This window comes from Scardinius erythrophthalmus, assembly GCF_964197995.2.
Source record: "Scardinius erythrophthalmus genome assembly, chromosome: 5".
Taxonomy (NCBI): domain Eukaryota; kingdom Metazoa; phylum Chordata; class Actinopteri; order Cypriniformes; family Leuciscidae; genus Scardinius; species Scardinius erythrophthalmus.
Genome location: NC_138225.1, coordinates 13,788,954 through 13,815,042, shown reverse-complemented (window position 1 = coordinate 13,815,042; position 26,089 = coordinate 13,788,954). Strand labels below are relative to the sequence as shown.

At 43.0% G+C, this 26,089-nt stretch overlaps 1 protein-coding gene across 4 annotated transcripts; it reads right to left on the bottom strand.

The window, feature by feature from the left end:
* Nucleotides 1–1,857: 1,857 nt before the first annotated feature.
* Nucleotides 1,858–20,571, bottom strand: LOC308690286 (NLR family CARD domain-containing protein 3). 4 transcript variants are annotated; one of them, XR_014030140.1, is made up of 11 exons: nt 19,844–20,571; nt 19,545–19,688; nt 18,927–19,073; nt 13,791–15,791; nt 13,467–13,640; nt 12,937–13,110; nt 12,265–12,432; nt 11,894–12,067; nt 11,391–11,558; nt 2,813–2,859; nt 1,858–2,665 (listed from the first exon to the last, which is right to left on the bottom strand). XR_014030140.1 is itself a non-coding variant. In XM_081364677.1 (11 exons), exons 1-10 carry the CDS (start codon nt 20,071–20,073, stop codon nt 2,855–2,857), a joined length of 3,435 nt encoding a protein of 1,144 aa, XP_081220803.1. In that variant the 5' UTR covers nt 20,074–20,571; the 3' UTR covers nt 1,858–2,665; nt 2,813–2,854. The 4 variants fall into 4 exon arrangements, 2 of the variants coding, with proteins under 2 accessions (XP_081220803.1, XP_081220802.1); XR_014030141.1 differs by having other exon boundaries at nt 11,435–11,558; XM_081364677.1 differs by having other exon boundaries at nt 11,391–11,608.
* Nucleotides 20,572–26,089: the final 5,518 nt, after the last annotated feature.

Here is a 26,089-nt window from a genome sequence, read left to right as displayed (position 1 = left end):
CGTTTTACATTAATACAAAATTAAAGGATAATTTTTTTTGGCTTCAGTATTCTCGTGGAAAAGGATTTTCCCCTAGCGTATTTTACGCAGTACTCGTTCCTCTCTCTAGAGAGAACCGAGGTTATGTTAGTAACCGAGTACGTTTTAATTTACTTTAGATATGGACTGTGTTTTTCATAGTATACAGTACTGAACTTAATGAAGAACCTACTTTTTACGACCATTGACAAGTTTTTTTTTTTTTGTTTTTTTTTGGTGGGGGTGGGGGGAAGATCCTCTTTTTTGTAATATTATAGTTTTTGGATATGTTTATCAAATATAGTGTTGTGTTTGTCAAACTTATTTGCTGAGCAGCTCATATTTTTCCCTAAAACAATTTAAAATGTAAATGAGAACATTTATGTTTAGAGCTAGCTAGTTCAAGTTATGATTGATGTAACAAAATGACAAATAATAGTTTGGCCACTTCTCACTTCTGAAAGTCCATAGCTGACTTTCATTATGTTTCCCTCCACAGCATAAATAGCCTAAGACCAAAAATTAAGGTTTTAAAGATTTTAAATTAAGAGGAGACATACTAAAATAAAATGGTATTTCAGAAACTGCTGATATACTGGGATTTTCACACACAACCCTCTCTAGGGTTTACAGAGAATGGCCCAAAAAAGAGAAAATATGCAGAGAGCGGCAGTTCTGTGATAGAAAATGCCTTGACACCAGAAGTCCATTGAGAATGGAGAATGGCCATTGGCCAGAGCTGATAGAAAGGCAACAGTAACTAAAATAACCACTAGTTAAACTGAGGTCTACAGAAGAGCACCTCTGAATGTGCAAAGGGTATAACCTTGTTTAATATTGGTCAACAACATTTAATTAAAATGTCCATTTAATCTTTAATATTTGGTCACTTCTGTATGATAGAAATCATTGCATCCCCCATTTGCATGATTTTAAAGGTTGTGTAAATCTGTGGGCTGTCGGTGGCCTGCCATCTGAGGCAGATCAAATAACCACTCCTGATATTGACAATTGTTACATGATGAAGTGTTCAGTGAGCAGAAACAGCAGAATGATTGAATGACATGAATACATAATTTGTGATCAATTTATTTAAACATGGGTTCACAGCTATAGATGTAAAGTTACTGAAAACCTAATCTTGAAAATGATTAGTATTAAAGTAGAAAAAGTAGATTATAAAGTATTATAATCAGAGCCTAAAAAAAATCTCCTCTAAATTTTTCATGAAATGTATCTATCTGTCTAAGCAATATTAAAAAATGTCAAAAGTTAATTTAAAAAATATTATAAGATATTAGTGTGCTCTATTTTGATTTGTGATATTCCTACTGTTTCATTCCTAGTGTGTGAAGGACCATTATAATTATCAATTCCCCCAACAATAACACATATAAAACTGTTTTGAAAACTCTGCATGGTGAAAATACAGACATATATGTTTGAAACAGTCTGATCTCCAATTGAGAGAGAAATAACCAGCTCCAGCTCCACAATGAAACACTACAACAGTTTCATTGTTCATGTACATCTGAAATTAGTACAGGTGCCTTGCCTTGCCTTAAAATCACAGTGACATCATGAGCGAGTCCCTGGAAATAAATAAATTTCACAGTAGATATATTATGGATTTTGTTACCTTTTTGTTTCCAGCAGAAAAAGAGAAAACAACTGTTAAATCAAGATCTTGAAGAAATGTATTATGACGTGATCACTTCTGATTAACTTTTGTGTTGCTTATCCCTGGAAATTGGGTTGTTTTGCATCTGAGACTTTAAATGACTTCTTTTTTTTTTTATTTGAACATAAATATAAACATATTTAACATAAAGACAAATCTCTGTTAAAGTACCAATAATTTATTTCTGTAAAGTAGTACAAAAACAAATATAGTTTAAAATGTATACAAAATGTTCCTTCACAGGATTCATTAAAAAAAAAAAAAATGTATTATCAGTTATATTTCTAAAAAATAAAAAAATGAAAATTGTATTTATGTGTTTGTAGAACAAACATAACAGTTCTACTTTAAGTGTTTGTTATATTAAAACTGTATTTCTGTCATTCCCACAGTTGTTTGCGTTCTGTCCAACAAGAGACGTCTCAATCTGACACAGAGACACTGAGGAGCCAGAATAAAGGCCAAACCCTGCGTAGAGAGGCTCTGGGAATGTGGAGTGGAATGTGTGTAAGTGTATGACTCTGTTTGTGTCAGAGATGCTGTAGAAGGAGAGAGTGCCAGCTGGCCAGTCCAAATACACCCCTACCCTTTTAGAACGAGATGAGGATGACGGTAGATGCATTTTAGTCCTCTCATTATTGTGCCAGGCTGAGAAACTGTTATCAGAGCAGATGAGTCTCCAGGACTTCTCATTGGATCCAAACTCACAGTCATTACTCTCTCCTTTCCTCCTGATACCTTTATATGACGCTGAAACATAGACTCCGTTCTTCCCATTCCACTCAACCTCCCAGTAACAACGTCCAGACAGACTCTCTCTGCACAGAACCTGAGGATAGCACTTGAATCTCTCAGGGTGATCTGAATATGACTGTGCCTCTTCTACATGTGTCACAGTTCTGCTCCCCTCAGACAGACACAGATGTGTGTGTGTAGTGTTTGGGTCCAGTGTGAGCTCACAGGCATCTGTACTCAGACAGGAATAGAGATCAGAGAAAAATCATAGACAACACAATAAATGTAGAAAAAAGTCTCACGTGTGTGTGTGTGTGTGTGTGTGTGTGTGTGTGTGTGTGTGTGTGTGTGTGTGTGTGTGTGTGTGTAAAAACCTACATCTTCGTAATCCAGCTGTAATCCTAAACTTGCCCTCATGGTTCAGACTGCGAAAAAAATAAATAAAAATTTCTGCCAATTTATAACACAAAACACAAACACAGTAAAGTTTTTATCTAAAATCTGTTAATGTTTTTCCTATAGTTTTAAACGTATCTGTTGCAGGAAGAAGTAAATTTACTTAACTAAAGATGTACATATATTTTATGTCAGCAGAAGATATATGTATATATACAAAGTTCTGTCATGAAACTCAAGACGGCACAGGCTAATAGGTCCTTAATTCAATCTGCTTGCAGTCACATCATTCTCTATAGGGCACAGCTGATTGGATCCTGTTGAATCAGTAGACTTTCATAAAATCTCTACCTTCCTATCTGTATAGATCTGCTAATTCATGTACGCTATATTGTACAGCAGCAGCATGTCTTACTTGCTCACAGCAGCGGGTGTATAGGGTGACCACCCGTCCCGCTTTGCACTGTACCGCACAGCATTTTCACCCCTTGCTCCGCACGTTGCATATTGAGAAAATGTCCCGAATTTTCATCAGTTATCATATTAAGAAAACGTGTGTGCGTTCTTTTGCCTTTTTAAGAAAGTGTTTTATTTATTCTTTTTGCGGCGTAGTTTTTTAGTTTTTTTTTATATATATAAATATATATTTAACAGCGTTTTGTCAGAAGTACAAATACAACAGCTGTTTTTTAAATCCTACCCAAAGGTTGAAAAGAAAGGAGTAAATACGGTCACTAGTAAGTTGTGACGGTTGTCAATCAAAATGTGGAGCGGTGATTCGTTCAATTATCTAATTTCATGTTGTTTTATATTTTATTTGTTCGTTATTTATTTTGTTGGATTTTAGTTGGACTTGGTCAGAACTGTTTCAAAAATTGTTATCTGCATGATGCCTGCTGCCTTTGGGCTCAGTGATGTTGAATTGAAATGACATGTAAAATAAAGATATTGTGATGTAATGGTGTTTTCTGGAAGGGACTAAAGAACAAAGTATTTTTATCAGCTGAAAGGCAGAACACAAATGTTTTTATTAAGTTAGATAAACATTATATAATAACATTATATTTGTCCCACACAAACTTGTAATCGTCCCACATTTGGTTTGTTAGATGGTGGTCACCCTATTTGTGATAGCAATAACCAACAGCAACAGCAGCAGCAGTAGCAGTAGCAGTAGCAGATCTATTCCGCCAAGGCCAAACACATCAACATTTTGTCAACCGTTTGGCCAAACGGTTGAAATAACGGTAAGGAATGGTTCCAATTATGTTTCCACTTGAGCTTGGTTCGGCATGGCACGATTACAAACTGTTCTCAGCCCGGAAATCTCAGCATGGTTAGCCAACCGTGCTGGGATAATGTATGTAGTGATGTCGCCATTTACATCTCATATCGTCTGTAAACTCTTGCATTACCAAAGCAACCATTGACACATTTGTATAACATTGCAAAGAGCAGCCGTTATCAGCCCCACAGTGGAAAATTAAACCATATCCATACAGGATGGGTCGGATCAGCACGGAATGGAACGGTTAGCAAGGAGAAAGTTTTGGCCTGATGGTGGACAAGCAGCTACAGTATTGTCATATCTATTACCATGCCAAACACTCAGAGAGTTGTCATGACAGAAATTTGTTATATGTTGTTTGTATTTGTACTGCATGCCATTTCTATAGGTGTTACTTCACTATCATTTTGAAGATTCCATGAAAAAAGATATTTTTGGATGTGCATGCTTGCTTTCTATGGTTGTTTGTTTGTTTGTTTTTAAATCCTTATTAATTATTTTTGTACTGTCTCCAAATTTCTGTCTAGTAAATTGGTTAACAATAACAAGTAGCAAATCCTTGTTCACGGCTGTGATGTCACTTAAATAAAGCCATATATTTCCCACAAAACATCTAGACATCCTTAAAATAAACAAATTTACTTCTCTAAATTTACAAAAAAATAGACTTCATTTGAGATGTATTATGTGAAACGTTATTTTTCTTACTAAATGTTTTTTTTTTCTAGTTCTAAGTAAAATCTTCAGCATTTTGTTAGATTTATGTAAAAATAGAAAACGTCTCGGTTACTGATGTAACCCTCGTTCCCTGAAGGAGGGAACGGGAGACGTAACGTCGACGTGACGACGTAATTGGGATCACTTCAGGGAGCCCTATCAACTTCGAGTGTCTACAGAACGAGCCAATGAACGTTGGCGTGCGTGAATCGCGCCACGCGCCCCGCCCCGCCGCGCGGGTATAAACAGGAAGCGGGCGCACGCACACATTGTTTTTCGCTGAGGAGCCGAGATTTGTGACGGCCATGCAGCGATGGTCAGCAACGGTGGCGACGGGACGTTACGTCTCCCGTTCCCTCCTTCAGGGAACGAGGGTTACATCAGTAACCGAGACGTTCCCTTTCAGTCGCTCACGTTCGACGTAACGTCGACGTGACGACGTAATTGGGATCCCATGGAAAACGCCACGGTTGCTGCCACATCCAGCGCCCTACGCAAGACTCTCAGACCCCCAACTGCTGGGGCGGAAGATCTGCGTAGAGGGAGTTCAACTGCTGTTCCATTATACCCCACACAGCGGAACTCTTGGATAACACTGGGAAAGCGTACCTCTCCAGGGGAAAGAACGCTGCGGAGCCACATCCTGCCCGAAGGGAGGTAACATGTGGAGAATACACATATGGACTGGCCGAAGGGGCAGTGCGACATATGGAATGTCACTGGGGTGGCTCCACCCGAAGGGGGAGACACACCGGACAGTGACGGCAGAGCAGACTCTGCCAAGGGAAGACACGGGCTCACCGCAGGGAAAGGGAAGACACGGGCTCACCGCAGGGAACTGGTCATGGAAGAATACACATATGGGATCGCCGCAGGGATCACCACATATGGAACCCAGCCTAGCACAAGTTACACAAGCATACGAGCACTAGGCCTGGCGTCGGACGCTCCGCAACGTCCGACTGCCGAAGGGGTGCGGAGGAACTCACAGGGTTCGCCAATGGGGAACTCGACTGGAGTAAAAAGCGCACGTATCCGTTCCTAGGAAGGGAGTGGCGCAGCAAGCCGACACTAGAGCGGGAACTTCGGTGTTACCGGCTAGTAGAAGCGAGCACACAGGAAGAAACCGGCTCAACACGTAAGCTATAAAACCTAGCGAACGTGTTAGGTGTCGCCCAGCCCGCAGCTCTACAGATGTCTGTCAGCGAGGCGCCGTGAGCCAGCGCCCAGGAAGAAGCGACACTCCTAGTGGAGTGGGCTTTCAACCCAGGTGGGCAGGGCACGCCTTGGGCTTCGTAAGCCAAGGCGATGGCATCCACTATCCAGTGGGCCATCCTCTGCTTGGAGACAGCCTTCCCTTTCTGCTGGCCTCCGTAACAGACGAAGAGCTGATCTGAGGTCCTGAGGCTTTGCGTTCTGTCCACGTACAGACGCAGAGCGCGAACGGGACAGAGAAAAGCCAGGGCTGGGTCTGCCTCCTCCGAAGGCAGCGCTTGCAGGTTCACTACCTGGTCCCGGAAGGGAGTGGTAGGAACCTTGGGCACGTATCCGGGCCGGGGTCTCAGGATGACGTGAGAGTTATCCGGGCCGAATTCTAGGCACGATTCGTCGACCGAAAATGCATGCAGGTCCCCTACCCTCTTGATAGAGGCCAATGCAACCAGGAGTACTGTCTTACAGGACAGAATTTTTAACTCAGCTGATTGCAGAGGCTCAAAGGGTGGTCTCTGAAGTGCCGAAAGGACCAGAGACAAGTCCCAAGAGGGTATAGAGAGTGGGCGAGGAGGATTCAGTCTCCTCGCTCCCCTCAGGAACCTGACGATCAGGTCATGCTTTCCCAAAGACTTACCATCAACAGCATCGTGATGTGCGGCAATAGCGGCAACATACACTTTAAGGGTGGAGGGAGACAGCCTTCGCTCCAGCCCTTCTTGCAGGAAGGAAAGCACGGCTCTGATCGAGCAAGATCGGGGGTTCTCCTCGTGAGAGGAGCACCAGTCAACGAACAGGTTCCACTTCAACGCATAGAGGCGCCTCGTAGAGGGGGCTCTAGCGGAAGTGATGGTGTCAACTACCGCAGGGGGTAGGTCACCTAGAACCTCCGCGTCCCGTCCAGGGACCAGACATGGAGTTTCCAGAGGTCTGGACGCGGGTGCCATAAGGTGCCCCGTCTCTGAGAGAGCAGGTCTTCTCTCAGAGGAATGGGCCAGGGAGGGGCTGTCGTTAGGAGCACTAGTTCCGGGAACCAGGTCCGGTTGGGCCAATACGGCGCAACTAACAAGACCTGCTCCTCGTCCTCCCTGACTTTGCACAAGGTCTGTGCAAGAAGGCTCACTGGGGGAAACGCATACTTGCGTAGGCCCCGGGGCCAGCTGTGTGCCAGAGCATCCGTGCCGAGGGTCCCCTCGGTCAGAGAATAGAACAACTGGCAATGAGACGTGTCCGGGGCGGCAAACAGATCTACCTGTGCGGTCCCGAAGCGCCCGAAAATCAGCTGGACCACCTGGGGATGGAGTCGCCATTCTCCCGGTAGCACCTGCTGCCGTGAGAGCTCGTCGGCTGCACGGTTGAGCAGGCCCGGAATGTAAACGGCACGAAGCGACCTCAGATGCTTCTGACTCCAGAGGAGGAGATGGCGGGCGAGTTGTGACATGCGGCGGGAACGTAGACCACCTTGGCGGTTGATGTACGCAACGGTCGCAGTGCTGTCCGTACGGACCAGTACGTGCTTGCCTAGAAGCAGCGTTTTGAAACGGCTCAGTGCAAGACGTACTGCTAACAACTCGAGGCAGTTGATGTGCCAATGCAGTTGAGGCCCCGTCCACAGGCCTGAAGCTGCATGCCCGTTGTACGTGGCCCCCCAGCCGGTGGTAGAGGCATCCGTGGAGACCACAGAGTGCCTGGACACTTGTTCCAGGGGAACACCTGCCCGCAGGAACGAAGGGTCCGACCACAAGCTGAGAGTTTGGCGACAGTGCGGGGTCACTTGGACCCGGCACGAGCCGCTCTGCCACGCCCATCTCGGGACTCGATCGTGGAGCCAGTGTTGGAGCGGCCTCATATGAAGCAATCCGAGCGGCGTAACCGCGGCTGCAGATGCCATATGCCCCAGGAGCCTCTGAAACAGTTTCAGTGGTGCCGCTGTTCTGCGTCTGAGCGTGCTCACGCAGTTCAACACTGACTGGACACGGGCCTCGGTGAGGCGCGCTGTCATGCTGATCGAGTCCAACTCCATACCGAGAAAAGAGATCCTCTGCCCGGGGGTGAGTTTGCTCTTTTCCCAGTTGACCCGAAGCCCTAGGTGGCTGAGGTGACTGAGCACCATGTCCCTGTGTTCGCACAACTGCCCTCTCGACTGGGCCAGAATAAGCCAGTCGTCGAGGTAGTTGAGGATGCGAACACCACGCTCGCACATGGGAGCAATGGCCGCCTCCGCGACTTTCGTGAAGACGCGGGGCGACAGGGCCAGCCCGAAGGGTAAGACCTTGTACTGATATGCCCGTCCCTCGAACGCAAAGCGGAGAAACGGTCTGTGTCGAGGGAGAATCGAGACATGAAAGTACGCGTCCTTCAGGTCGATCGCTGCAAACCAATCTTGGGGACGGATGCATTTGAAAATGCGTTTCTGCGTAAGCATCTTGAACGGTAGCCTGTGAAGGGACCGGTTCAGGACGCGCAGGTCCAAGATTGGTCGTAACCCACCACCTTTCTTGGGTACAATGAAGTACGGGCTGTAGAAGCCGGTCTTCATATCGGCTGGAGGGACCGGCTCGATCGCGTCCTTCGCCAGTAGGACTGCAATCTCTGCCCTGAGCACCGGGGCATTGTCCGCCAGAACACGGGTGAACAGAATGCCCCTGAAAGCAGGGGGGCGCCGGGCGAACTGAATCGCATAGCCGAGTCTGACGGTACGGATGAGCCAGCGAGACGGGCTGGGAAGCGTTAACCAGGCTCCCAGAGACCGAGCAAGCGGGACTAACGGCACCACAGACGTACCCGGGGTGGGGCAGCGCGGCGGAATGCAGGGACCCGACTCGGACGGCACAGCGGCCCGAAGTGGGGTCTGAGTGTGTGGTGCAACACATACCTGCTTCCGTCGAGGGGCAGAGCGGGTGTGCGGAGGCGTCAGTGCGTCCAGGACACAGCCACTGCTGCCTGCTGGAGATGAAAGAGGGGCTGGGGAGTGACAAGGCATGGCGGCGTCGTCGACTGCCAAGCGCGCCCTCTTGGGGCCCAGAGGTTTCAGAAATTGCTCTTTTTTTGAAAATGTGGGTACCACTGACCCGTGGGTCAGTGGCGGAACAAAAAGAAAAGGAAACAAAAGATTCTCCGCCCGGCCCTCCACCGGGCCGCCCGTCTCAGGGTCGTTTGCACCGTCGCTTGCCTCCTGGTTTGGCAGCGGCCTGGACGGGCGGGGTCGGCTTCCTACGGCTTGCTCCGCGCTGAGGCCTGGATGGTTGCTGCTGCTGCTGGGGCTTAGCGGGAGCGGAGGACGCCGCAGAAGGCCGACCTCGGCGACGAGCAGACGGAGGGTCTGCGGCCGGCGGACGGGTGGGAGCAGCAGCGGTCCGCCGGGGCAGGATGTGCCGGATGGCCTCCGTCTGCTTCTGTGCGGCCGAGAACTGTTGGGCAAAGCTCTCGACCGCGTCGCCGAACAACCCAACCTGGGAAAGAGGGGCATCCAGGAACCGATATTTATCGGTGTCCCTCATATCCGCCAGGTTGAGCCAAAGGTGGCGCTCCTGGACCACCAAGGTGGACATCGCCTGACCAACTGAACGTGCGGTTTCCTTCGTCGCCCGGAGGGCGAGGTCGGTTGCCACACGGAGCTCCCGGAGGAGCTCTGGGTCAGAACCACCCTCGTTCATGTCCATGAGCGCCTGGGCCTGGTGGACCTGCAAGAGCGCCATGGCATGGAGGGCGGAAGCAGCCTGTCCACAGGCCTTGTAAGCCCTCGCCGTTAGACCGGACGAAAACTTACAGGCCTTGGACGGGAGGCGTGGATTACCCCGCCAAGAGGAAGCGGACGCCGGACACAGCTGCATCGCGACGGCCCGCTCCACTGGGGGGATATCCACATACCCCTTAGCTGCCCCGCCGTCGAGGGTGGCGAGGGGTGAGGAGCCACTAGAACGGCTTCGGGCACTATACGGTGCCTTCCACGTCCTAGAAAGCTCCTCATGCACTTCCGGAAAGAAAGGTACCGGGGCGGCGCACTGAGAACCAGCACGGCCCGCCCCGAGAAACCAATCGTCCAACCGAGAAGGTTCGGGACGTGGTGGAGGATTCCACGCAAGCCCAACCTTCTCGGCGGCCCGGGAAAGCATAGCAGTCCATTCTGGATCTGGCTCGGACAACGCTACACACCCCGAGGGGGGCAACGCAGCCGAGTCGTCATTTCCAGAGGACAGCTCCCCCTCCGATGCTGCGATCGACATCTGATCGTCAGCTGGAGCCCCAAAGGAAACGGTTGGCCGTTCCGGAGAAGGACCAAGACGTTCACTAAGGGGCCCCAATGGCGACAGCGCTTGTGAGGCGTGAGGGGCCCGCGGAGGATGACTCGACGGGGAAGCCCTCACGGTAATCCTCAGATCACCCTGGTCATGCACTGAAGTAGGTCTATTCTGCGGGGCAGAATAGACACTAGATCGGGGCATAGGCGAGGGGACTGCACCTCCCTTGAGGTAAGCGAGTCTCGATCTAAGCGCTGCGATAGTCATATTCCCGCAATGGGAACATGAACTATCCACAAAAGCTGCCTCAGCGTGTTGAATGCCCAAACACGAGAGGCAACTGCTGTGGCCATCTGCTGGCGCCAGGGAACGACGGCATCCAGAAACGCACAAGCGGAATGACATCTTGAAAAAGACGCAGGGTCACGCTTGTGTTGCTCTTTTAGTAAAAATAAAAAAGGATTTAGAAAACTCTCTTTTGTGTTGAGGCACCCAGGGGTAGCCGCAGTGTGAATGCACACACAGAGGAAACGCCCACCGAACCGACACACACACACACACAAACACAAACACAGTGCTGTGAAACAGCAGTTGAGAGCTGCAATGCTCGCGGCCACCGCTGATCGCGCCGTCACACCAACACAGGAACAGAGAGATGATCCTCTTTTTGAAGTCTTCAAAGGCTGATTCTGATAGACAAAAAGTCTCATAGAAACTCGGCTCCGAAGTGAAAGACAATGTGTGCGTGCGCCCGCTTCCTGTTTATACCCGCGCGGCGGGGCGGGGCGCGTGACGCGATTCACGCACGCCAACGTTCATTGGCTCGTTCTGTAGACACTAGAAGTTGATAGGGCTCCCTGAAGTGATCCCAATTACGTCGTCACGTCGACGTTACGTCGAACGTGAGCGACTGAAAGGGAACTATTTGCCAATGCGGTAAGAAAAATACACTTGATTCACTGTGTTCTCAAGGGTGCCAAAATGGTCAGAATCTATGCTGATTTGATGCGTCTCAGTATCTGAAACAAAAACTTAGTATACACATATAACTAAATACACGCATATAAGTAAATACGCATGACAAAAAAAAGTCACAACATACTTGAGTAACTTCCATTGATAGTGAAATGTGAGCTTGTGAAACACCTCAGTATCTCCAGTTTACAGTGTGAACTCTTCAGTCCATCTGAGATCATCTCCACTCCTGAGTCCTGCATGTCATTTTTGCTCAGGTTCAGCTCTCTCAAGGGGCAGTTCGCTGATTGTAAAACTGAGGCCATATTTGCACAGGACCGATCAGTGAGATTACAAATGGACATTCTGTTCAAAACAATAATAATAATAATAATGACAATAATAAAACACTAAAATGCATAGCAGATGAAAAAAATATTAAAATGCATAGCAGGTGACCTGACTCATGTGTATACCCCAATATTGCAGCAATTTTCTTAAATATAACACAAACAGCTAATCAAACTATTTAGATTTTTGAGCATGAAAGTACAAAGCGAGCATACTCTTGTGCATAAACATACATTTCAAAATATATTAATAGACAGTCATAGTACTAGTATATCAATGAAACTGATCTGAAACACAAACCTCAGTATCTCCAGTTTACAGTGTGAACTTTTCAGCCCAGCTAAGAAAATCTCCACTCCTAAATCCTGCAGGTCATTGTTACTCAGGTCCAGCTCCTTCAGAAGACAGTTTACTGATTGTAGAGTTGCAGAAATCACTTTACAGGACTGACCAGTGAGGCTACAGCTGTCCAATCTAAAATAAACAGAGCAAATTAATTACATTCTATTATGTTTCATATGAGGTAATAATATGTAACATCCTGATGATATTAACAACAACACAATCCATTCCAAATATTTAAAAGCTTGTCAAAGATCAAAATCAAGCTTTAATGTATGTCTAATACTGTCAGGATTAGAAGGTACACATTCAGACACTGCTTCACAAACCTTAGTTTTTCCAGTTTACAGCTATTTAGTCCAGCAGAGAGGAACTCCAGCCCTGAATCCTGCAGGTTGTTATTACTGAGGTTCAACTCTCTCAAACAGGAGTCAGTTGACTGTAACACTGAGGCCAGAGTTTCACAGGACTGGTCGGTGAGTTTAGAGCCAGACAAACTACAAAATAAAAGGATTTTTTACACCAATACCAGCCTTGGGAAACGTGCTTATGTTTTTTGTGTTTTTTTGTGCTTCAAATAGTGTTTGCATAATTTTTTACATAGTCATTGTTTTAATCCGATGTCTATTCATGTTTCCATTTAATGTTTATACAATTTTCAGATTAAAGGCAAACAGGCATACATTTTTTTTTTATTTAAAGTCTTACCAAGTTTGTGTATGTTCACACTTTTTTTTTTACACTGCCTCAAAAATAATATAGAAACAAGAATACTTTGGAATACTTTGGAATACTTTGTGTAACTTTTATTCAATACTACTAATGTCTTTTGGGTGTTTATCATTTAATATTACCTAATTTTTTTTAGATGATTAGACATAAAATCTGCAATCTATTTTTTTTTTTTGAGTGTTCTGACTATATTCTTTTCTATCTTCAAAGACAACAGGGCTATTCTTTCCCAGTATCTAATCTTATGTATAAAATGATATGTAGCTGACCTCAATAACTCCAGTTTACAGTATGGACTTTTCAATCCAGCAGCCAGCCGCTCCACTCCCGAATCCTGGAGGTCATTGTTACTGAGGTTCAGCTCTCTCAGGCATGAATTTGCTGATAACAGAGCTGAAGCCAAAGATTCACAGGACTGTATGGTGAGTTTACAGCATTTCAATCTATAAAGAAAAAATATTACAAATATATTATTGTGCTGAATATTACAATAAAATGATCGATTGAAATTAAATGATCTCTAATATTTTTACATTTCATATAAACATACCACCACATAAAATTATACAATTTTAAGAATAATATTTAACGCACAGTAAGACAAAAAAGTATTTAGTGGGGAATAGCGCTTAATTAAGTCATGCATAAAACCAGTCATATTTATATTGGACAATCAATTGACTCGATTTCATTCCCAACATGATCAGTATACTTTCCAACTGCACTTTTGCTTCACAATCTTTACAAATGATGATTATATTACTTCAAAACATTTGAGTGATAACAACCTGTAACTGACCTCAGTATCTCCAGTTTACAGTGTGAACTCTTGAGTCCAACAGAAATGAGCTTCACACCTGAGTCCTGCAGGTCATTGTTACTCATGTCCAACTCTCTCACAGGGGAGTTTGCTGGCTGTAGAGCTGATGCCACAATTTCACACGATTGATCAGTGAGATTACAGCCTGCCAATCTGAAATGAAAGAATATAATGCAAGAACTATTACAGGTAACAACAGGTGGCTGTATAGTTCTTTGGAGATCAAAAAATATTGATATAGACTTTCTTCAAATCAATGTTGGTTTATGGGTTCTTTATCTTATTAACTTCATCAAAACTCACAGTGCTTTTTGACAGTTCCTCACAGCTGGTACCAGTCTCCTTTGAGCCTCTATGGATTTTGTGTTGTATTGCTTGAGGTTTAACTCTTCCAGCACATCCTCTGCCATCAGAAGCATGTTAGCCAAAGCTGAACAGTGGATAGAAGACAGATATATTTTTCTTTTTCCTTTTCCTTCAGCTTTAAGGAAAGCCTGAATGTATTCAAGAATAGAAGTATCTTTCATTTCAATCAAGCAATGTGAGAGATTAATCCATCTTTCTGGTCTAACATTCTGCTTTTGACTTTGTTTGAGGTTTTTTGTCACTTTCTTCATGGTTTCAGGGTTGTCCTCAATGTGTGTGAGCAGACCTTGGAGAAGTCTCTGATTTGACTCCAATGAGATGCCATGAAGAAATCGAAGGAAAAGATCCAGATGTCCGTTGTCACTTTTCAGTGCTTCATCAATTGCACCCTTCAGAAACACATCAAGTGAAACTTCATTGGACTGCGGTTTGAACTTTCCTCTCCCTTTCTTCTTCTTGAACATTTTCAGAACATCACTGTTCTTGTTTAAATAGTTGGAAAACAAAAACAATGCTGCAAAAAACTCTTGAAAGCTCAGATGAATAAAGCAGTACACCTTCCTTGAATAGATCACAGATTCCTCCTTAAAGATCTCAGTGCAAATCCCAGAATACACCAAGGCCTCATTGACATCTATGCCACACTCTTTGAGGTCCTCATCATAAAACAGGACATCACCATTCATCAGAGCTTTGAAAGCCAGCTCAGCAAGTTTTAAAATCACATCTCTTTCTGACTGCAGTAGCACCTTTGGATCTTTCCCATTTCTCTCACCATACTTCTGTCTCTTCATATCGGTCTGAATGAGCATAAAATGTATGTACATTTCAGTTAGTGTTTTGGGGATTTCTGCACTGTTATCTTGTTTCAGGATGTTCTGAAGCACAGTGGCCGAGATCCAGCAGAAGACCGGTATGTGACACATGATGTGAAGGCTTCTTGCTGTTCTTACGTGTGAGATGATTCTGCTGGCTTGATGTTCATCTCTGATCCTCTTCCTGAAATATTCCTCCTTCTGAAGGTCATTGAATCCCTGTACTTCTGTCACACGGCTGATGTAATGAAAGGGGATCTGACTGCCTGCTGCAGGTCTGGATGTGATCCAGATGAAAGCAGAGGGCAGCAGCTCTCCTTTAATGAGATTTGACATCAACATGCCCACTGATGATGTTGTAAAGGCATCAGAAACTTTCTCACAGTGTAAAAATGTCAACCTAATTCTACTTTCATCCAGACCATCAAAGATGAATAAGACTTTACACAAATCATATATCTTTGTATCAAACCCAGAAAGTTCTGGGTGGAAGTCGAGCAGAAGTCTGTGAAGGCTGTACTGATCATCTTTAACCAAGTTGAGTTCCCGAAATGGAAGAACAAAGAGAAAATCAATATCCTGATTAGCTTTGCCCTCAGCCCAATCTAGAATGAACTTTTGCACAGAGACTGTTTTTCCAATTCCAGCAATGCCTTTGGTAAGAACGATCTTTATGTTTTCTTTTTTGTCTTTTCTCTCATAACTTGGATCAGGTATGGGCTGGAAAATGTCATTGCAGTTGATTGGCGTACCTTGTAAGCGTTCAGTCTTGGCTTTCTCTATTTGCACAACCTCATGTTCTTCATTTGCTCCTTCACTTTCTCCCTCTATTATATAAAGCTGTGTATAAATCTTGTTCAGGAGGGTTTTATTCTCTTGTATATCGATTCCTTCACACAAACTCTCATACTTGTTCTTCATGCTGGTTTTGTGACTATTTTTGATACGCTGTAGGATGCCATCTACTGGTTGGTAAGAGTTCAGCTGCTCTTCAGCAGGACCGGACCTTCTCATGTGTGGGTGTATATCGGGAAAAATTTCAGATCCTTTTCTGCACTGAAAGCAGACATCATCTCCAGACAGGTACGTAGACTGATCTTGATCCATCTGTTTCTTTTTCCCACTGCAGAAACAAAGACATTAGAAATACAAAAACATTTTTGTAGACTGAAATCAATTAAAATATTAAGACATGGTGTCATTTGTAGGCCTTCCTATTGAGTAAATAATATAGGATATATTGAACACTCTGAGACAGCATTATCTTTGATATAAATCCCAATTTAGCTATTAAATGTAAAGGGATTATAAACAGAGACTTTAGAGATACAAAGACGATGCACTAATCTGTCGTGCAAAGGCAAAAGACCGTAACTTAGTTTTTGGTCGAAAATGAGTTATTTATATTTTGGGCACATTCAAGACCTCCTTTATCATGTGGATGAGTATCTTGAATCAATTCCGTTGTTTTTTCGAGAAAATAATGAGTTGTCTTAACAGTAACTTCCAAAAGCCCATGAGAAACCAAGGCAGAACACCATAACACCAGTTACCGCTCTTTGGCTTTGTTTTGGAACGCTCAAATAGAGTTACGGTAGACTATTCTGCCTTTGTTTAGCCGCGCGTCAATATGAAGTTACTGTGCCGGTGTTCTATCAAATACTGGTTATCTGCCTTTGTTTTACTGTCCATTAAAATTAAAATTACAGTGTAGCCTGTGTACTTTGTACACCTGCCATCAGTCCCTCTAACTTCTGTTATCCACAGAGCTTTGTCCTGCACAAACGCGGTCAGAACATTTAGTATGGTCTAAAACTGCTCCATCGACAAACATGCGATATCGATCGCGAAGGATTATGCAGAGTTGACAGAAAAATGTTACACATGCCGTAGCAGATGAATACAACAAAGAACTAAAGCACCCTTTTCGTGTACCGGACCTGGTTGAAATACTCATGCATCTAGCTGGCAGAGTGCCAAAACTTCGCCGGCGCCTTCAGCACCGCACGGTCGAGCCAACGCTGGACTATATCTATGGAGGTATTTTGTCATGTCAAATGTATTAATAATGCCATCAGAATGCAACCAAAGCACAGGATAGCAATAAGTAGATGGCTATAAATAATTGTAAATCATACAAAATAAATGCCATGATCACTAGATTTTATACAGGCGTTACTATAATGATTTTGTTAATGGTGATCAGCATCCAAATGTGGAAGTTACTGCCTTTTGCCTTGGCATGACTTCTCACTTTTTGCTTACAATACAAAGGCAGAGTACAGTAACTTTAAAATAGTGGTCAAAAGTCAAGTTTGAGCTCAAGATTTTTTTTATGTATATAATTTTCATCACTAAAACATCTATTTGTCAGATTTCCAGTGTCCTACCTATAATTAATTTGGCGGGACAACTAAAAATCTAAAAGTCATTTTTCTCAGTTCCACACTCTAGCGAGTTAAGGTATTTTGCCTTTGTAGAGCAGTAATATTACTTATGAAAGGAAGAAAGTGCAATGCACAATATGGCAGAATAAGTCCCTGTTATAAGCTATGAGGTGAAGCACAACATTACAAACTTTGATTTGAAGCAAAAAAGACAAATCGGACAAGTCTGTGTACTTAACGGCTTTAGTGATAGAAAGAACTACAATCCCATTAAGTTTTATAAAAAAAAAAACAATAGCGAAATATAAAATTACTAATTTAAGTAATATTTTAAGTTTATTGCAAAAATATGCATGTACTGTATATTCAAATATTTAAATATTTTGAGAGTGGAGGGAGACTGACGCATTATGTAATTTGAGGTTATTCATGGGAGGAGCTAATGAGATATTAGAGTTCATTTGAGGTGTACCTCACCTTGCCTGAAATTTAGACGAGAGTAGGTGGCTGCAGTGAGGGGAGAAGTGAAATAAGCACAGCCAAGATGGATAGTTTTCCCATTTCGTAGTGGATCAGACACCTCCGAAATCAATGGTGGATGTTGCGTGATTCACACTCAAGTGCTGTGTTGCTAATAAATGTGATGTATTTTAAATTCTGTTACTTTTATATGAAAATAAATCTTATAGATGTAAATGTAAATAGATGTTTCTGAATGGTTAGTTGATGAATTTATGTTGCTGATGTGGAGTTAACCATCTTCAAGTCTTTGATTAGCATATTCTGTCATGATAATCTATAAAATCGCTCGTGTGGGAACTGTTGTAAGATGCCTACGGAGTGACATGCTATTGCATTTGTGTTACGTTCTGTATTGCATGTGAAAAGAGGAAGCGACAGCTTGAGCAGACTCACAAATGTGCTCGACAACAACAACTCTTCCTCTTCTCAACGTGGACTGCGTGTTCCCGGGAGCAGGGTTTATGTAAAATTTAGGGTTAGTGATGTCACTAACCCGAGAGGAATGTTGTGTAGTCCCTATCAGCCGTTTGTTGTAGTCCTTAAAAAACAATTATCTTCCTTTGCTTTGAACTTTGCGGATGTTGTTTATGCTCAAACAGCAACATTACACACTAACTAAAGTTAGAAAAGTGAAATCATAATCAACCACCCCATTAAGCTGTGTCATCAGCATGTGGTTTCCCATCATGCTTTTTATCAGCGCAGTTGAGTTTTTTGATACGAGCAGAAAGACATCAGAGCAAGTCGGACCACACTCTGACACATTTCTAACTGGCATGCATCTCGCGGTGATCACCGGTAATCGGTTCTGGGCAGATTTTGCTCATCTCAAACAAGCCTCTTTTGGTGCATTTAGCTTGTTTCAACTCTCTGATTGGTGGAATTTTCTGTACAGCATTATGGGTAATGTATTTTTTTTACCATGAATTCTGATGTTAAACAATTATTTTAAAACCAAGTTGAATATAATGCAGGCATAATAGGTTTATAATTTATTGTTAAAAATCAATTTCCCTATGATCAAACTTTCTTTGAAAGGGACTTATATACAAATAAACTTATAAATAAACTGCATGCTCTCATCTACAGATACATAATGCAGCCACTGTAGTGCTTACATTCACATTTACCTAGAAACATTTGGAATTAGACAAAATGTTAAAATTAGAATTTGTTTCAGAAACTTGTATTTAAATAAAATAAAGGATGTAAATTAATAAAACAAATGGGACTTAGTTCATTTCCTGTAAAATCTCCAGTAATATGTATATTTAATAATATTTCCACTTTCTTACATGATTCCATTCCTGAAGGTAATTAAATGAGCGTTAATGGACGTGTAAACACACCTGTGTTTGAAGTGTTCTACTTTATCACTGAATTTAGGAGGCTCAGCCATGGATCTGTCACTCTTCAAAGACACACAACTTGGTAGTGGAGATGCTTCTTTCTGGAACTGGTGGTGAACAGCACAGGCCTCCATTTTCTCTGAAAGACTTCAAATACTTTAATTAAAATACATACTAGGCATCACCTTGAGATTTAAGCTTAATATATACCGTACAAAATGCTGTTTAAAGTAGTAACTTTTAGATGTATGCCACACTATCAACTGAGTTGTTTAAACTTTTTTCTCTTTTTTTTTTCTTTTTTTTGGATGATCACTTTCCCGGACTTGCACACAAACAGCATTGCAATAATTTCCCAAAATGTCATTTGTGGGGAAATATTTCGAAGTCTGTAATAAGACTTCATAACAAACCCCACCTACTGTCAGAGAGTGAATTTACATATTTATATTAAGTCTGAAAATACACAACAAATAAATTTGCTCAAAGAAAAAAAAGTCAAAAGATATCAGAATTGGCCAATTTGCTTTTAAAAAAAAATCAGCCATGAAAAATCATGATCAGTGCATCACCATGAAGAATCAAGAATAATATGACTATATTCATGTATAAACTCACCTGGCCTGCAAGTGTCCAACATTATCACTGAATTTAGGAGGTTCAGCCATGGATCTGTCACTCTTCAAAGACATATAGCTTGATAGAGATGCTGCTCCCTGAAACTGGTGGTGAACAGCACAATCCTCCTTTTTCCCTGAAAGACTGAAAATGCTGAAATTAATTAAAAAGCCTGTATATATTTCATGCTCAAGGTGAACCATGTTAAGCCCTGTCTGTGAAACCAGGCCATGGTCTTTCAAAACTTTTTGGTCACACGATTACAATTTTATTTTTACAAGTATTCAGTGGGGACTTACTGGGGTTGAAAGTGTTCTGCTTCATCACTGAATTTAGGAGGCTCAGCCATGGATCTGTCACTCTTCAAAGACACATAGCTTAGAACTGGAGATGCTGCTCTTTGCAACGGATGATGAACTTCACTCTCTTCTTTTTTCTCATCATAAAAACCCATTTTAAAGGTAGCACTCCCTTCCTCTCTCTCCAGATAAACACTTGGCTTTGGCGGAATGGATTCTTCTTCCTCCATAATAAGCAACGAATGTCAAACTCCGTGAAAACACAAAGTACGTAAATAAAGCACAGTTGAACACCACTAAACTATCTTCAGAGCAGTTCAAAATAAAAGTCCTGACTGCGCATTTTCCTTATAGCGGTTAATGGTAGACTAATCATATTGACTAACGGTACTGTACCACTGAAGGAATATTTAAATATCTGTATACAGTTTTTATCACGCTGCTTCGGCAGATTAGACGACCTATGAAATTAGCCTTCAGAAAATAGTGGATTTAATATGGTATCCCATTGATTTTAAATGATTTTGTTTTGGATCAAAGTCTTCTCACCTTAAAGTGAAAGTATTGACAAACTCTGTTAATAATTACCTTTAACCTTTCGAACAATGTGTTTGTAATCCGACACTTCACAAAACGAACTCGAATGAAAGAAAATATAAGTATCATACAGTTATAGAAACAGAACCTAGCGTTGTGTGTGTGTGTGTGTGTGTGTGTGTGTGTGTGTGAAGACATTTTGTAGAAATCATGTCTTTACCCAGCAAACACATTTACGTTGTGGCAATGTCTGTGCATGTTGCATTTCTACTATGGCAGCGTCGCTGTCTACGTGCTCGAAACATTGTAACAACGTAGAATTGTAATAAGACGTGACAGGGCTGTAGCAACGTTGTTGCGCGACATTCAGCAACTGCGAGACGATGTTCTCTGACAATTAATTTTTTATGCTAGATATAGATGTCCCCCATTTAGCATGTTATTTTGTTGTTCATTTTTAAATAGTCAGATAATTATATACTTTTTAAATAATGTTTATCCTTATTATTATTTATGGGCCTAACAGTAAATTAATTATAATCAACACCTGCAAGTGTACACTTTGAAGAGTAAAAATGACATAGAAGGTTTGTTAATTCAACTTTATTAAAGCTGCATATGGTAGCCTAATCAAATTGCACTTCCAAAAGTCATTTGTGAAAAAAGAAAAAAACTAAATTTATTTTTTAAGTATAATAAATAAAAGATAAAAAGCAAAGAACATTTAATGAACAAAACGGGTTCTGTACATGGCAGACAGGGGAGCGTAGTCGAAAGCCAGGCGATAAAGCTCGGTAACCGGAATCAGTCCAGGAAACATCAACAAATCCAGAGGAGCAAAGAAATGAATGACACTAAATAGCGGACAAATCAAAGGAAAAACTAAACAGGTGTGTGAGCCGTTACAAACATTTCTTTTTTCTCTGTGCATTTCCAAAAAGAAAAACCATCTATCAAAACCATTTGGGAAGAAAACCTAAAACAAAGTTGTCCAGTTTATTGGACTTTGGATTGAGGAGGATATGCAAGTACAAACCTGTTAATAGGTATTACTGTCAAATAGCTGTATTATTGTCATAAAAGTTCAGTTCTAATTTCTCATTAATAATCCATTACTACAAAAACATAAAGTAGCCATAAAAAGGACAGATTTATTCTTCAGACAGACAGACAGACAGAGAGAGAGAGAGAGAGAGAGAGAGAGAGAGAGAGAGAGAGAGAGAGAGAGAGAGAGAGAGAGAGACATCAGTGGAGTCTTGATACAGATAATGCACCACTTGTTTTTAGGCAAGGACTGATCAACGGACAAAAAATACAGTATGATGGCTACAGTGCTTACCTTTTAGGAATCTTTGCACACTAGCTTTTAAGCTAGTAACAAATAACTACAATTTCAATCTGTTTCACACATAAAGCTATCATGTACCATAATAATTGGAATATAGCACATAAGTCATATTGACTATACTTTTATGATTCTTTTATGGTATTTATAGAGCTTGACAGTCCCTGTCCTTATTCACTTGCATTACAGAAAGGAGTGGTCAGGATCATCTTCATATATCACCTTTTGTGTTGCACAGAAAACAGTCATACAGTTTGGCGTGGCTGCAATTCAATTGTTTTAAGATTGTGGGTTGATGACCACAAGGTGGCTCCAAATCTTTGTTGCTTGCTGCCACTGGCTCATTTGATCAATGTGATATTAGCAGCAGTTAAAGGGATAGTTGCCTATCTGTCAGTTACTTTAATGTGGTGTTGAGAACTGACACTTGGAGTCACACTTGGGAGCCCCTAACACCTCTGATAGTTCAGAAAAGGTCCATAAGAATTGGTGAGTGGAATTTGCATGTGCCATTCCCCCGGACATACGAGTATAAAAGGAGATGGAATGCATCCACTCATTCAGATTTGTTCTCTGAGCCAAGTAGTGTATTATGTTAATTTTTCAGCCATTCACCTCAAAAAGAAAGAGAAGAAACTAGTTGCTGGATATACAGTGCATCACAGCAGTCTCTCCCACAGCAGACAGATAAGTGCAAAGTTCCACTGGGTGCTTCAGTGTAAAATAGCAGTTTCCCCTCTAAAAAAGCAAAGCACAGACAGAGAAACCTTTCTGCCTGTTTGTTTCTGAATGCGGTCGATATCTATCACCCTCGGATGGCCACAATCTCTGCCTTGCGTGTTTGGGTGGTACCCGCACTGAAAAAGCTTTCGTGGATTGCTCATGTCCACACTGCGAGAGCATGAGCATGGTAACATTGTGTATCTGTTTTTTTTTTCTGGTTAAAGGAGTCACCTCAGCCAAGCACAGCCAAACAATGCACAAAGCCTCGACGGCTTGCACTGAGGGTGATATGAGGGCAACAACGGTAGTGTTTCCGCCGAGTCAATCCTCACGGGCCTCCCGTTCCTCATCATGCACGTTGCACCTGGTGGAGTTTTTGGACAAGTAAGGAGGCTCATTAGGGGCTCCGAATGAGGATAAGCTGTCGATAGTAACATTGGAGGTGTGCCTCTAGTGCCTTCTGATGCAGAAGACTCCCACCAGTCTGAGTATACCTTGTAAGACTGGAGGAACTGGAAGAACTGGAAGAGAGGGCTACTCTCTGAGAAAACAAAAGAAATTAACATTTGAACTCTCTTGCTATATTACCATCCCCATTCGAGACACGATCACACTTGAGTTGATCACCTCCCAATTTACACATCATTCCCTTCACCCATCCCTACCTGAATTCACCCAAAAATCGATATGGTTTAATATGAACAATTATCATTCAGTATTATACATGTTTGGTATCATTTGAAATTTCTCAGTGCGACTGGTACAAAGGTCTCATTCCCACAGAAGTAAACCAGAAAGGTAATAAGGTGTGGAGAGTTTAGAAATATCTTGTTGACTGCTGTGGGTGTGTCCCCATGTAAATCAACTTCTGTCCCCAGTAAGTCTGGGACAGTGATTAATGCAAATTCCCACTGTGAACTCATGTTTACATTTGAAAAGAGGTTTCTGCCTTGGTCTAAGTATTTAGGGAGATGCTGAAGAAGGCTCGTGGCGATTTGTAGCTCAAATTGGCCCATGATGCTGAGAGTGGCCTAGACTCTCAGCATCATGTATTTTCTAATGTCAGGTTTGCATCTTTTCTCTTTATTCCAGAGCATTTGATGTTTTGTATTTATTATCTTTGAACTGATTATGAAATTGTCATGATACATTTACCTGCCATAATAAATTGTTACATTTGATTTTATTCTGACTGACTCTGCAGTTTTTTTCCCAAGTAGATTAAACAGATTCGTATGTCCCGCAAGTTTTGCGTCAGATTAGTGATGACTAATATTTGGCATCAATTCAAGTGTACTTGGTTTGAAAAGACAAGAAGTGAATTTCTGTTTAGAACAGCAAATGCTGCTTGACCAATCTAAATTTAGACGTATGTGGGAAACCACTGCATGGTCAATCCAAAGCTATTATAAGATAAGTAATGTTGGTCAACTTATGTATGTAATAGTGGCCATACCTTTACTGAAATAAACGTTTAAATTAAATTCCAGTGTATGCAATTCCATGGGGGCTATACCAAAGTATCTTTGATTGTGTAAACGTGAATGTGACCAATCTCAGCTATATAGCAATTACCTCTGTTTGATGATCAAAACTGACGAGATTGTGATCATGAGACCCGCATTAAAAACAGAAAACGTGAGGACCTCTGAGCGACAATATAATAACGAGGTAATACATGAGAAAATGAATTTCATTTAATCTTGTTTTGTTGCGTAAAAGGAAAATCAGTAACGCGCAGAAACCTTCACCCATATTATTGGAAAACCGCCATTGGAACTTTAGTCGGGCTTACAACCTCACAAAGTCGTGGAGGGCACCTTTTACTGCCCAGTACCGCTTCACAAGCTCTTCAGCCCTCACTACCCTTGACGAAGGGGTGGCCGGGTGGTACAAGGACATACAAGGCTCTCAGCCAGGCGATGTCCATGTTAGTGGTCCAGGAACACCATCACTGTCTAATCCTTGCTGAGATAAGGAAGTGTGCTTCACAAGGTGGCCTCTTCTGCAACACTGTCGAGGACTGTGTCCAGCAGTTCTCAGCAGTAAAGAAGCAGACCAAGGAAATTAAACATCTTGCCTCAGCGCAATACCACCAGGCCGCCAAGGTCACGCAGGTTGTCTGCTTGTCGCCCAGGGTGTCCGCCTTCGTCTCCATTCCCTGGGTCACACAGTCTGCAGCCTGGACATGATTGACGCAAGCCCCTCGCCTCTTCATGTCCGGCCACAGCACACACAAACCCCCACACAGGTCAGCGTGGCGTGTTCAGATGATGCAAAGCTTCTTCACCTACCACAGCAACGGGGTCAGGACGCACAGCTTCCCAACATGGCGGCCAACTCTCTGCTGTGTCATATACATCTTGCTAAATATGATTGCTCCTCTGGTGCCACTCGTGTGGAGTTTGGAAACTTGGCTAGTGCTTCCCAACTCGTCGCACTGGCGTATCAGGACAGTCAGACTCGGCTACACAATTCAGTTCGCCCCTGTCCTGTGTGCAGAAATTGTGGTCTGGACAGAGGCACCTACAGAGTTTCTACAGCTCTTGCTTCATCGTCCCGAAGAAAGACAGTGGGTTACGACCAATCCTAGATCTGCGAGTTCCGAATCGGGCCCTGCACAGGATCCTGTTCAAGATGCTGACGCAAAAACGCATTCTGACATCTGTAGTTTCATGACTCGATCTTGCCTTGACACAGACCATTTCTTCAGTTTGGCTTCGAGTGTCAGGCATATCAGTACAAGGTCCTATCTTTTGGGCTGCCCCTATCTCCTCGCATCTTCGCAAAAGTCGCAGAGGCTGCCCTTGCCCCACTAAGGGTAGTGGATATCTACATTCTCAGTTATCTCAATGACTGGCTGATTCTTGCTAACTCTCAAGATCTATTGTGTGTGCACAGGGACTTGGTGCTCGGACACCTCAGCCGATTGGGGTTTCATATCAACTGAGAAAAGAGCAAGCTCTCACCAGTGCAGAGCATCTCTTTTCTTGGGAGTTAGACTCAGTCACTGACGGCACGTCTCACGAACAAGTGTGCCCAGTTGATACTGAATTACCTGAAGTCATTCAGGGGAAAAACAGTGGTCACACTAAAACAATTTCAGAGGCTCTTGGGGCATCCTCAGCAGCTGGAACACTGCTCAGGTTGATGCATATGAGACAGCTTCAGCACTGGCTTCAGACTTGAGTCCCGAGAACAGGCGTCCAAGCAAGATGTTGTCACAACATATGCGTCCAATTCAGGCTGGCTGTATGCAAAGGACATGCAGTCTAAGGCTCCTGGACAGGACATCGACTGTGCTGGCATACCAATTGCCTAGAGTTGCTGGCAGTGTTGTTGGCCCTGTTGAGGTTTCGGACGTTGATCCAGAGCAAGCACGTGTTGGTCCGGACAACTGCACAGGCACAAATAGACCTGGGGTGCGTTCTCCGAAACTACCTTAACGCTACGTCGCTCTTAAGTTGTACCTTAAGAAGTACCTTATCGTTAATACGTGGTTTCCGAAACCTTCTTAGTTAAGTATTCTGTAAGTCATACGTTCGTAAGGTTGGTCTGGAGCGCTCTTAGCTATACCTTATCGCTGCTGACGGTTCATACCGCTAGTGGCCACCACTACGCAAAAAGCTTTTTTACATCGC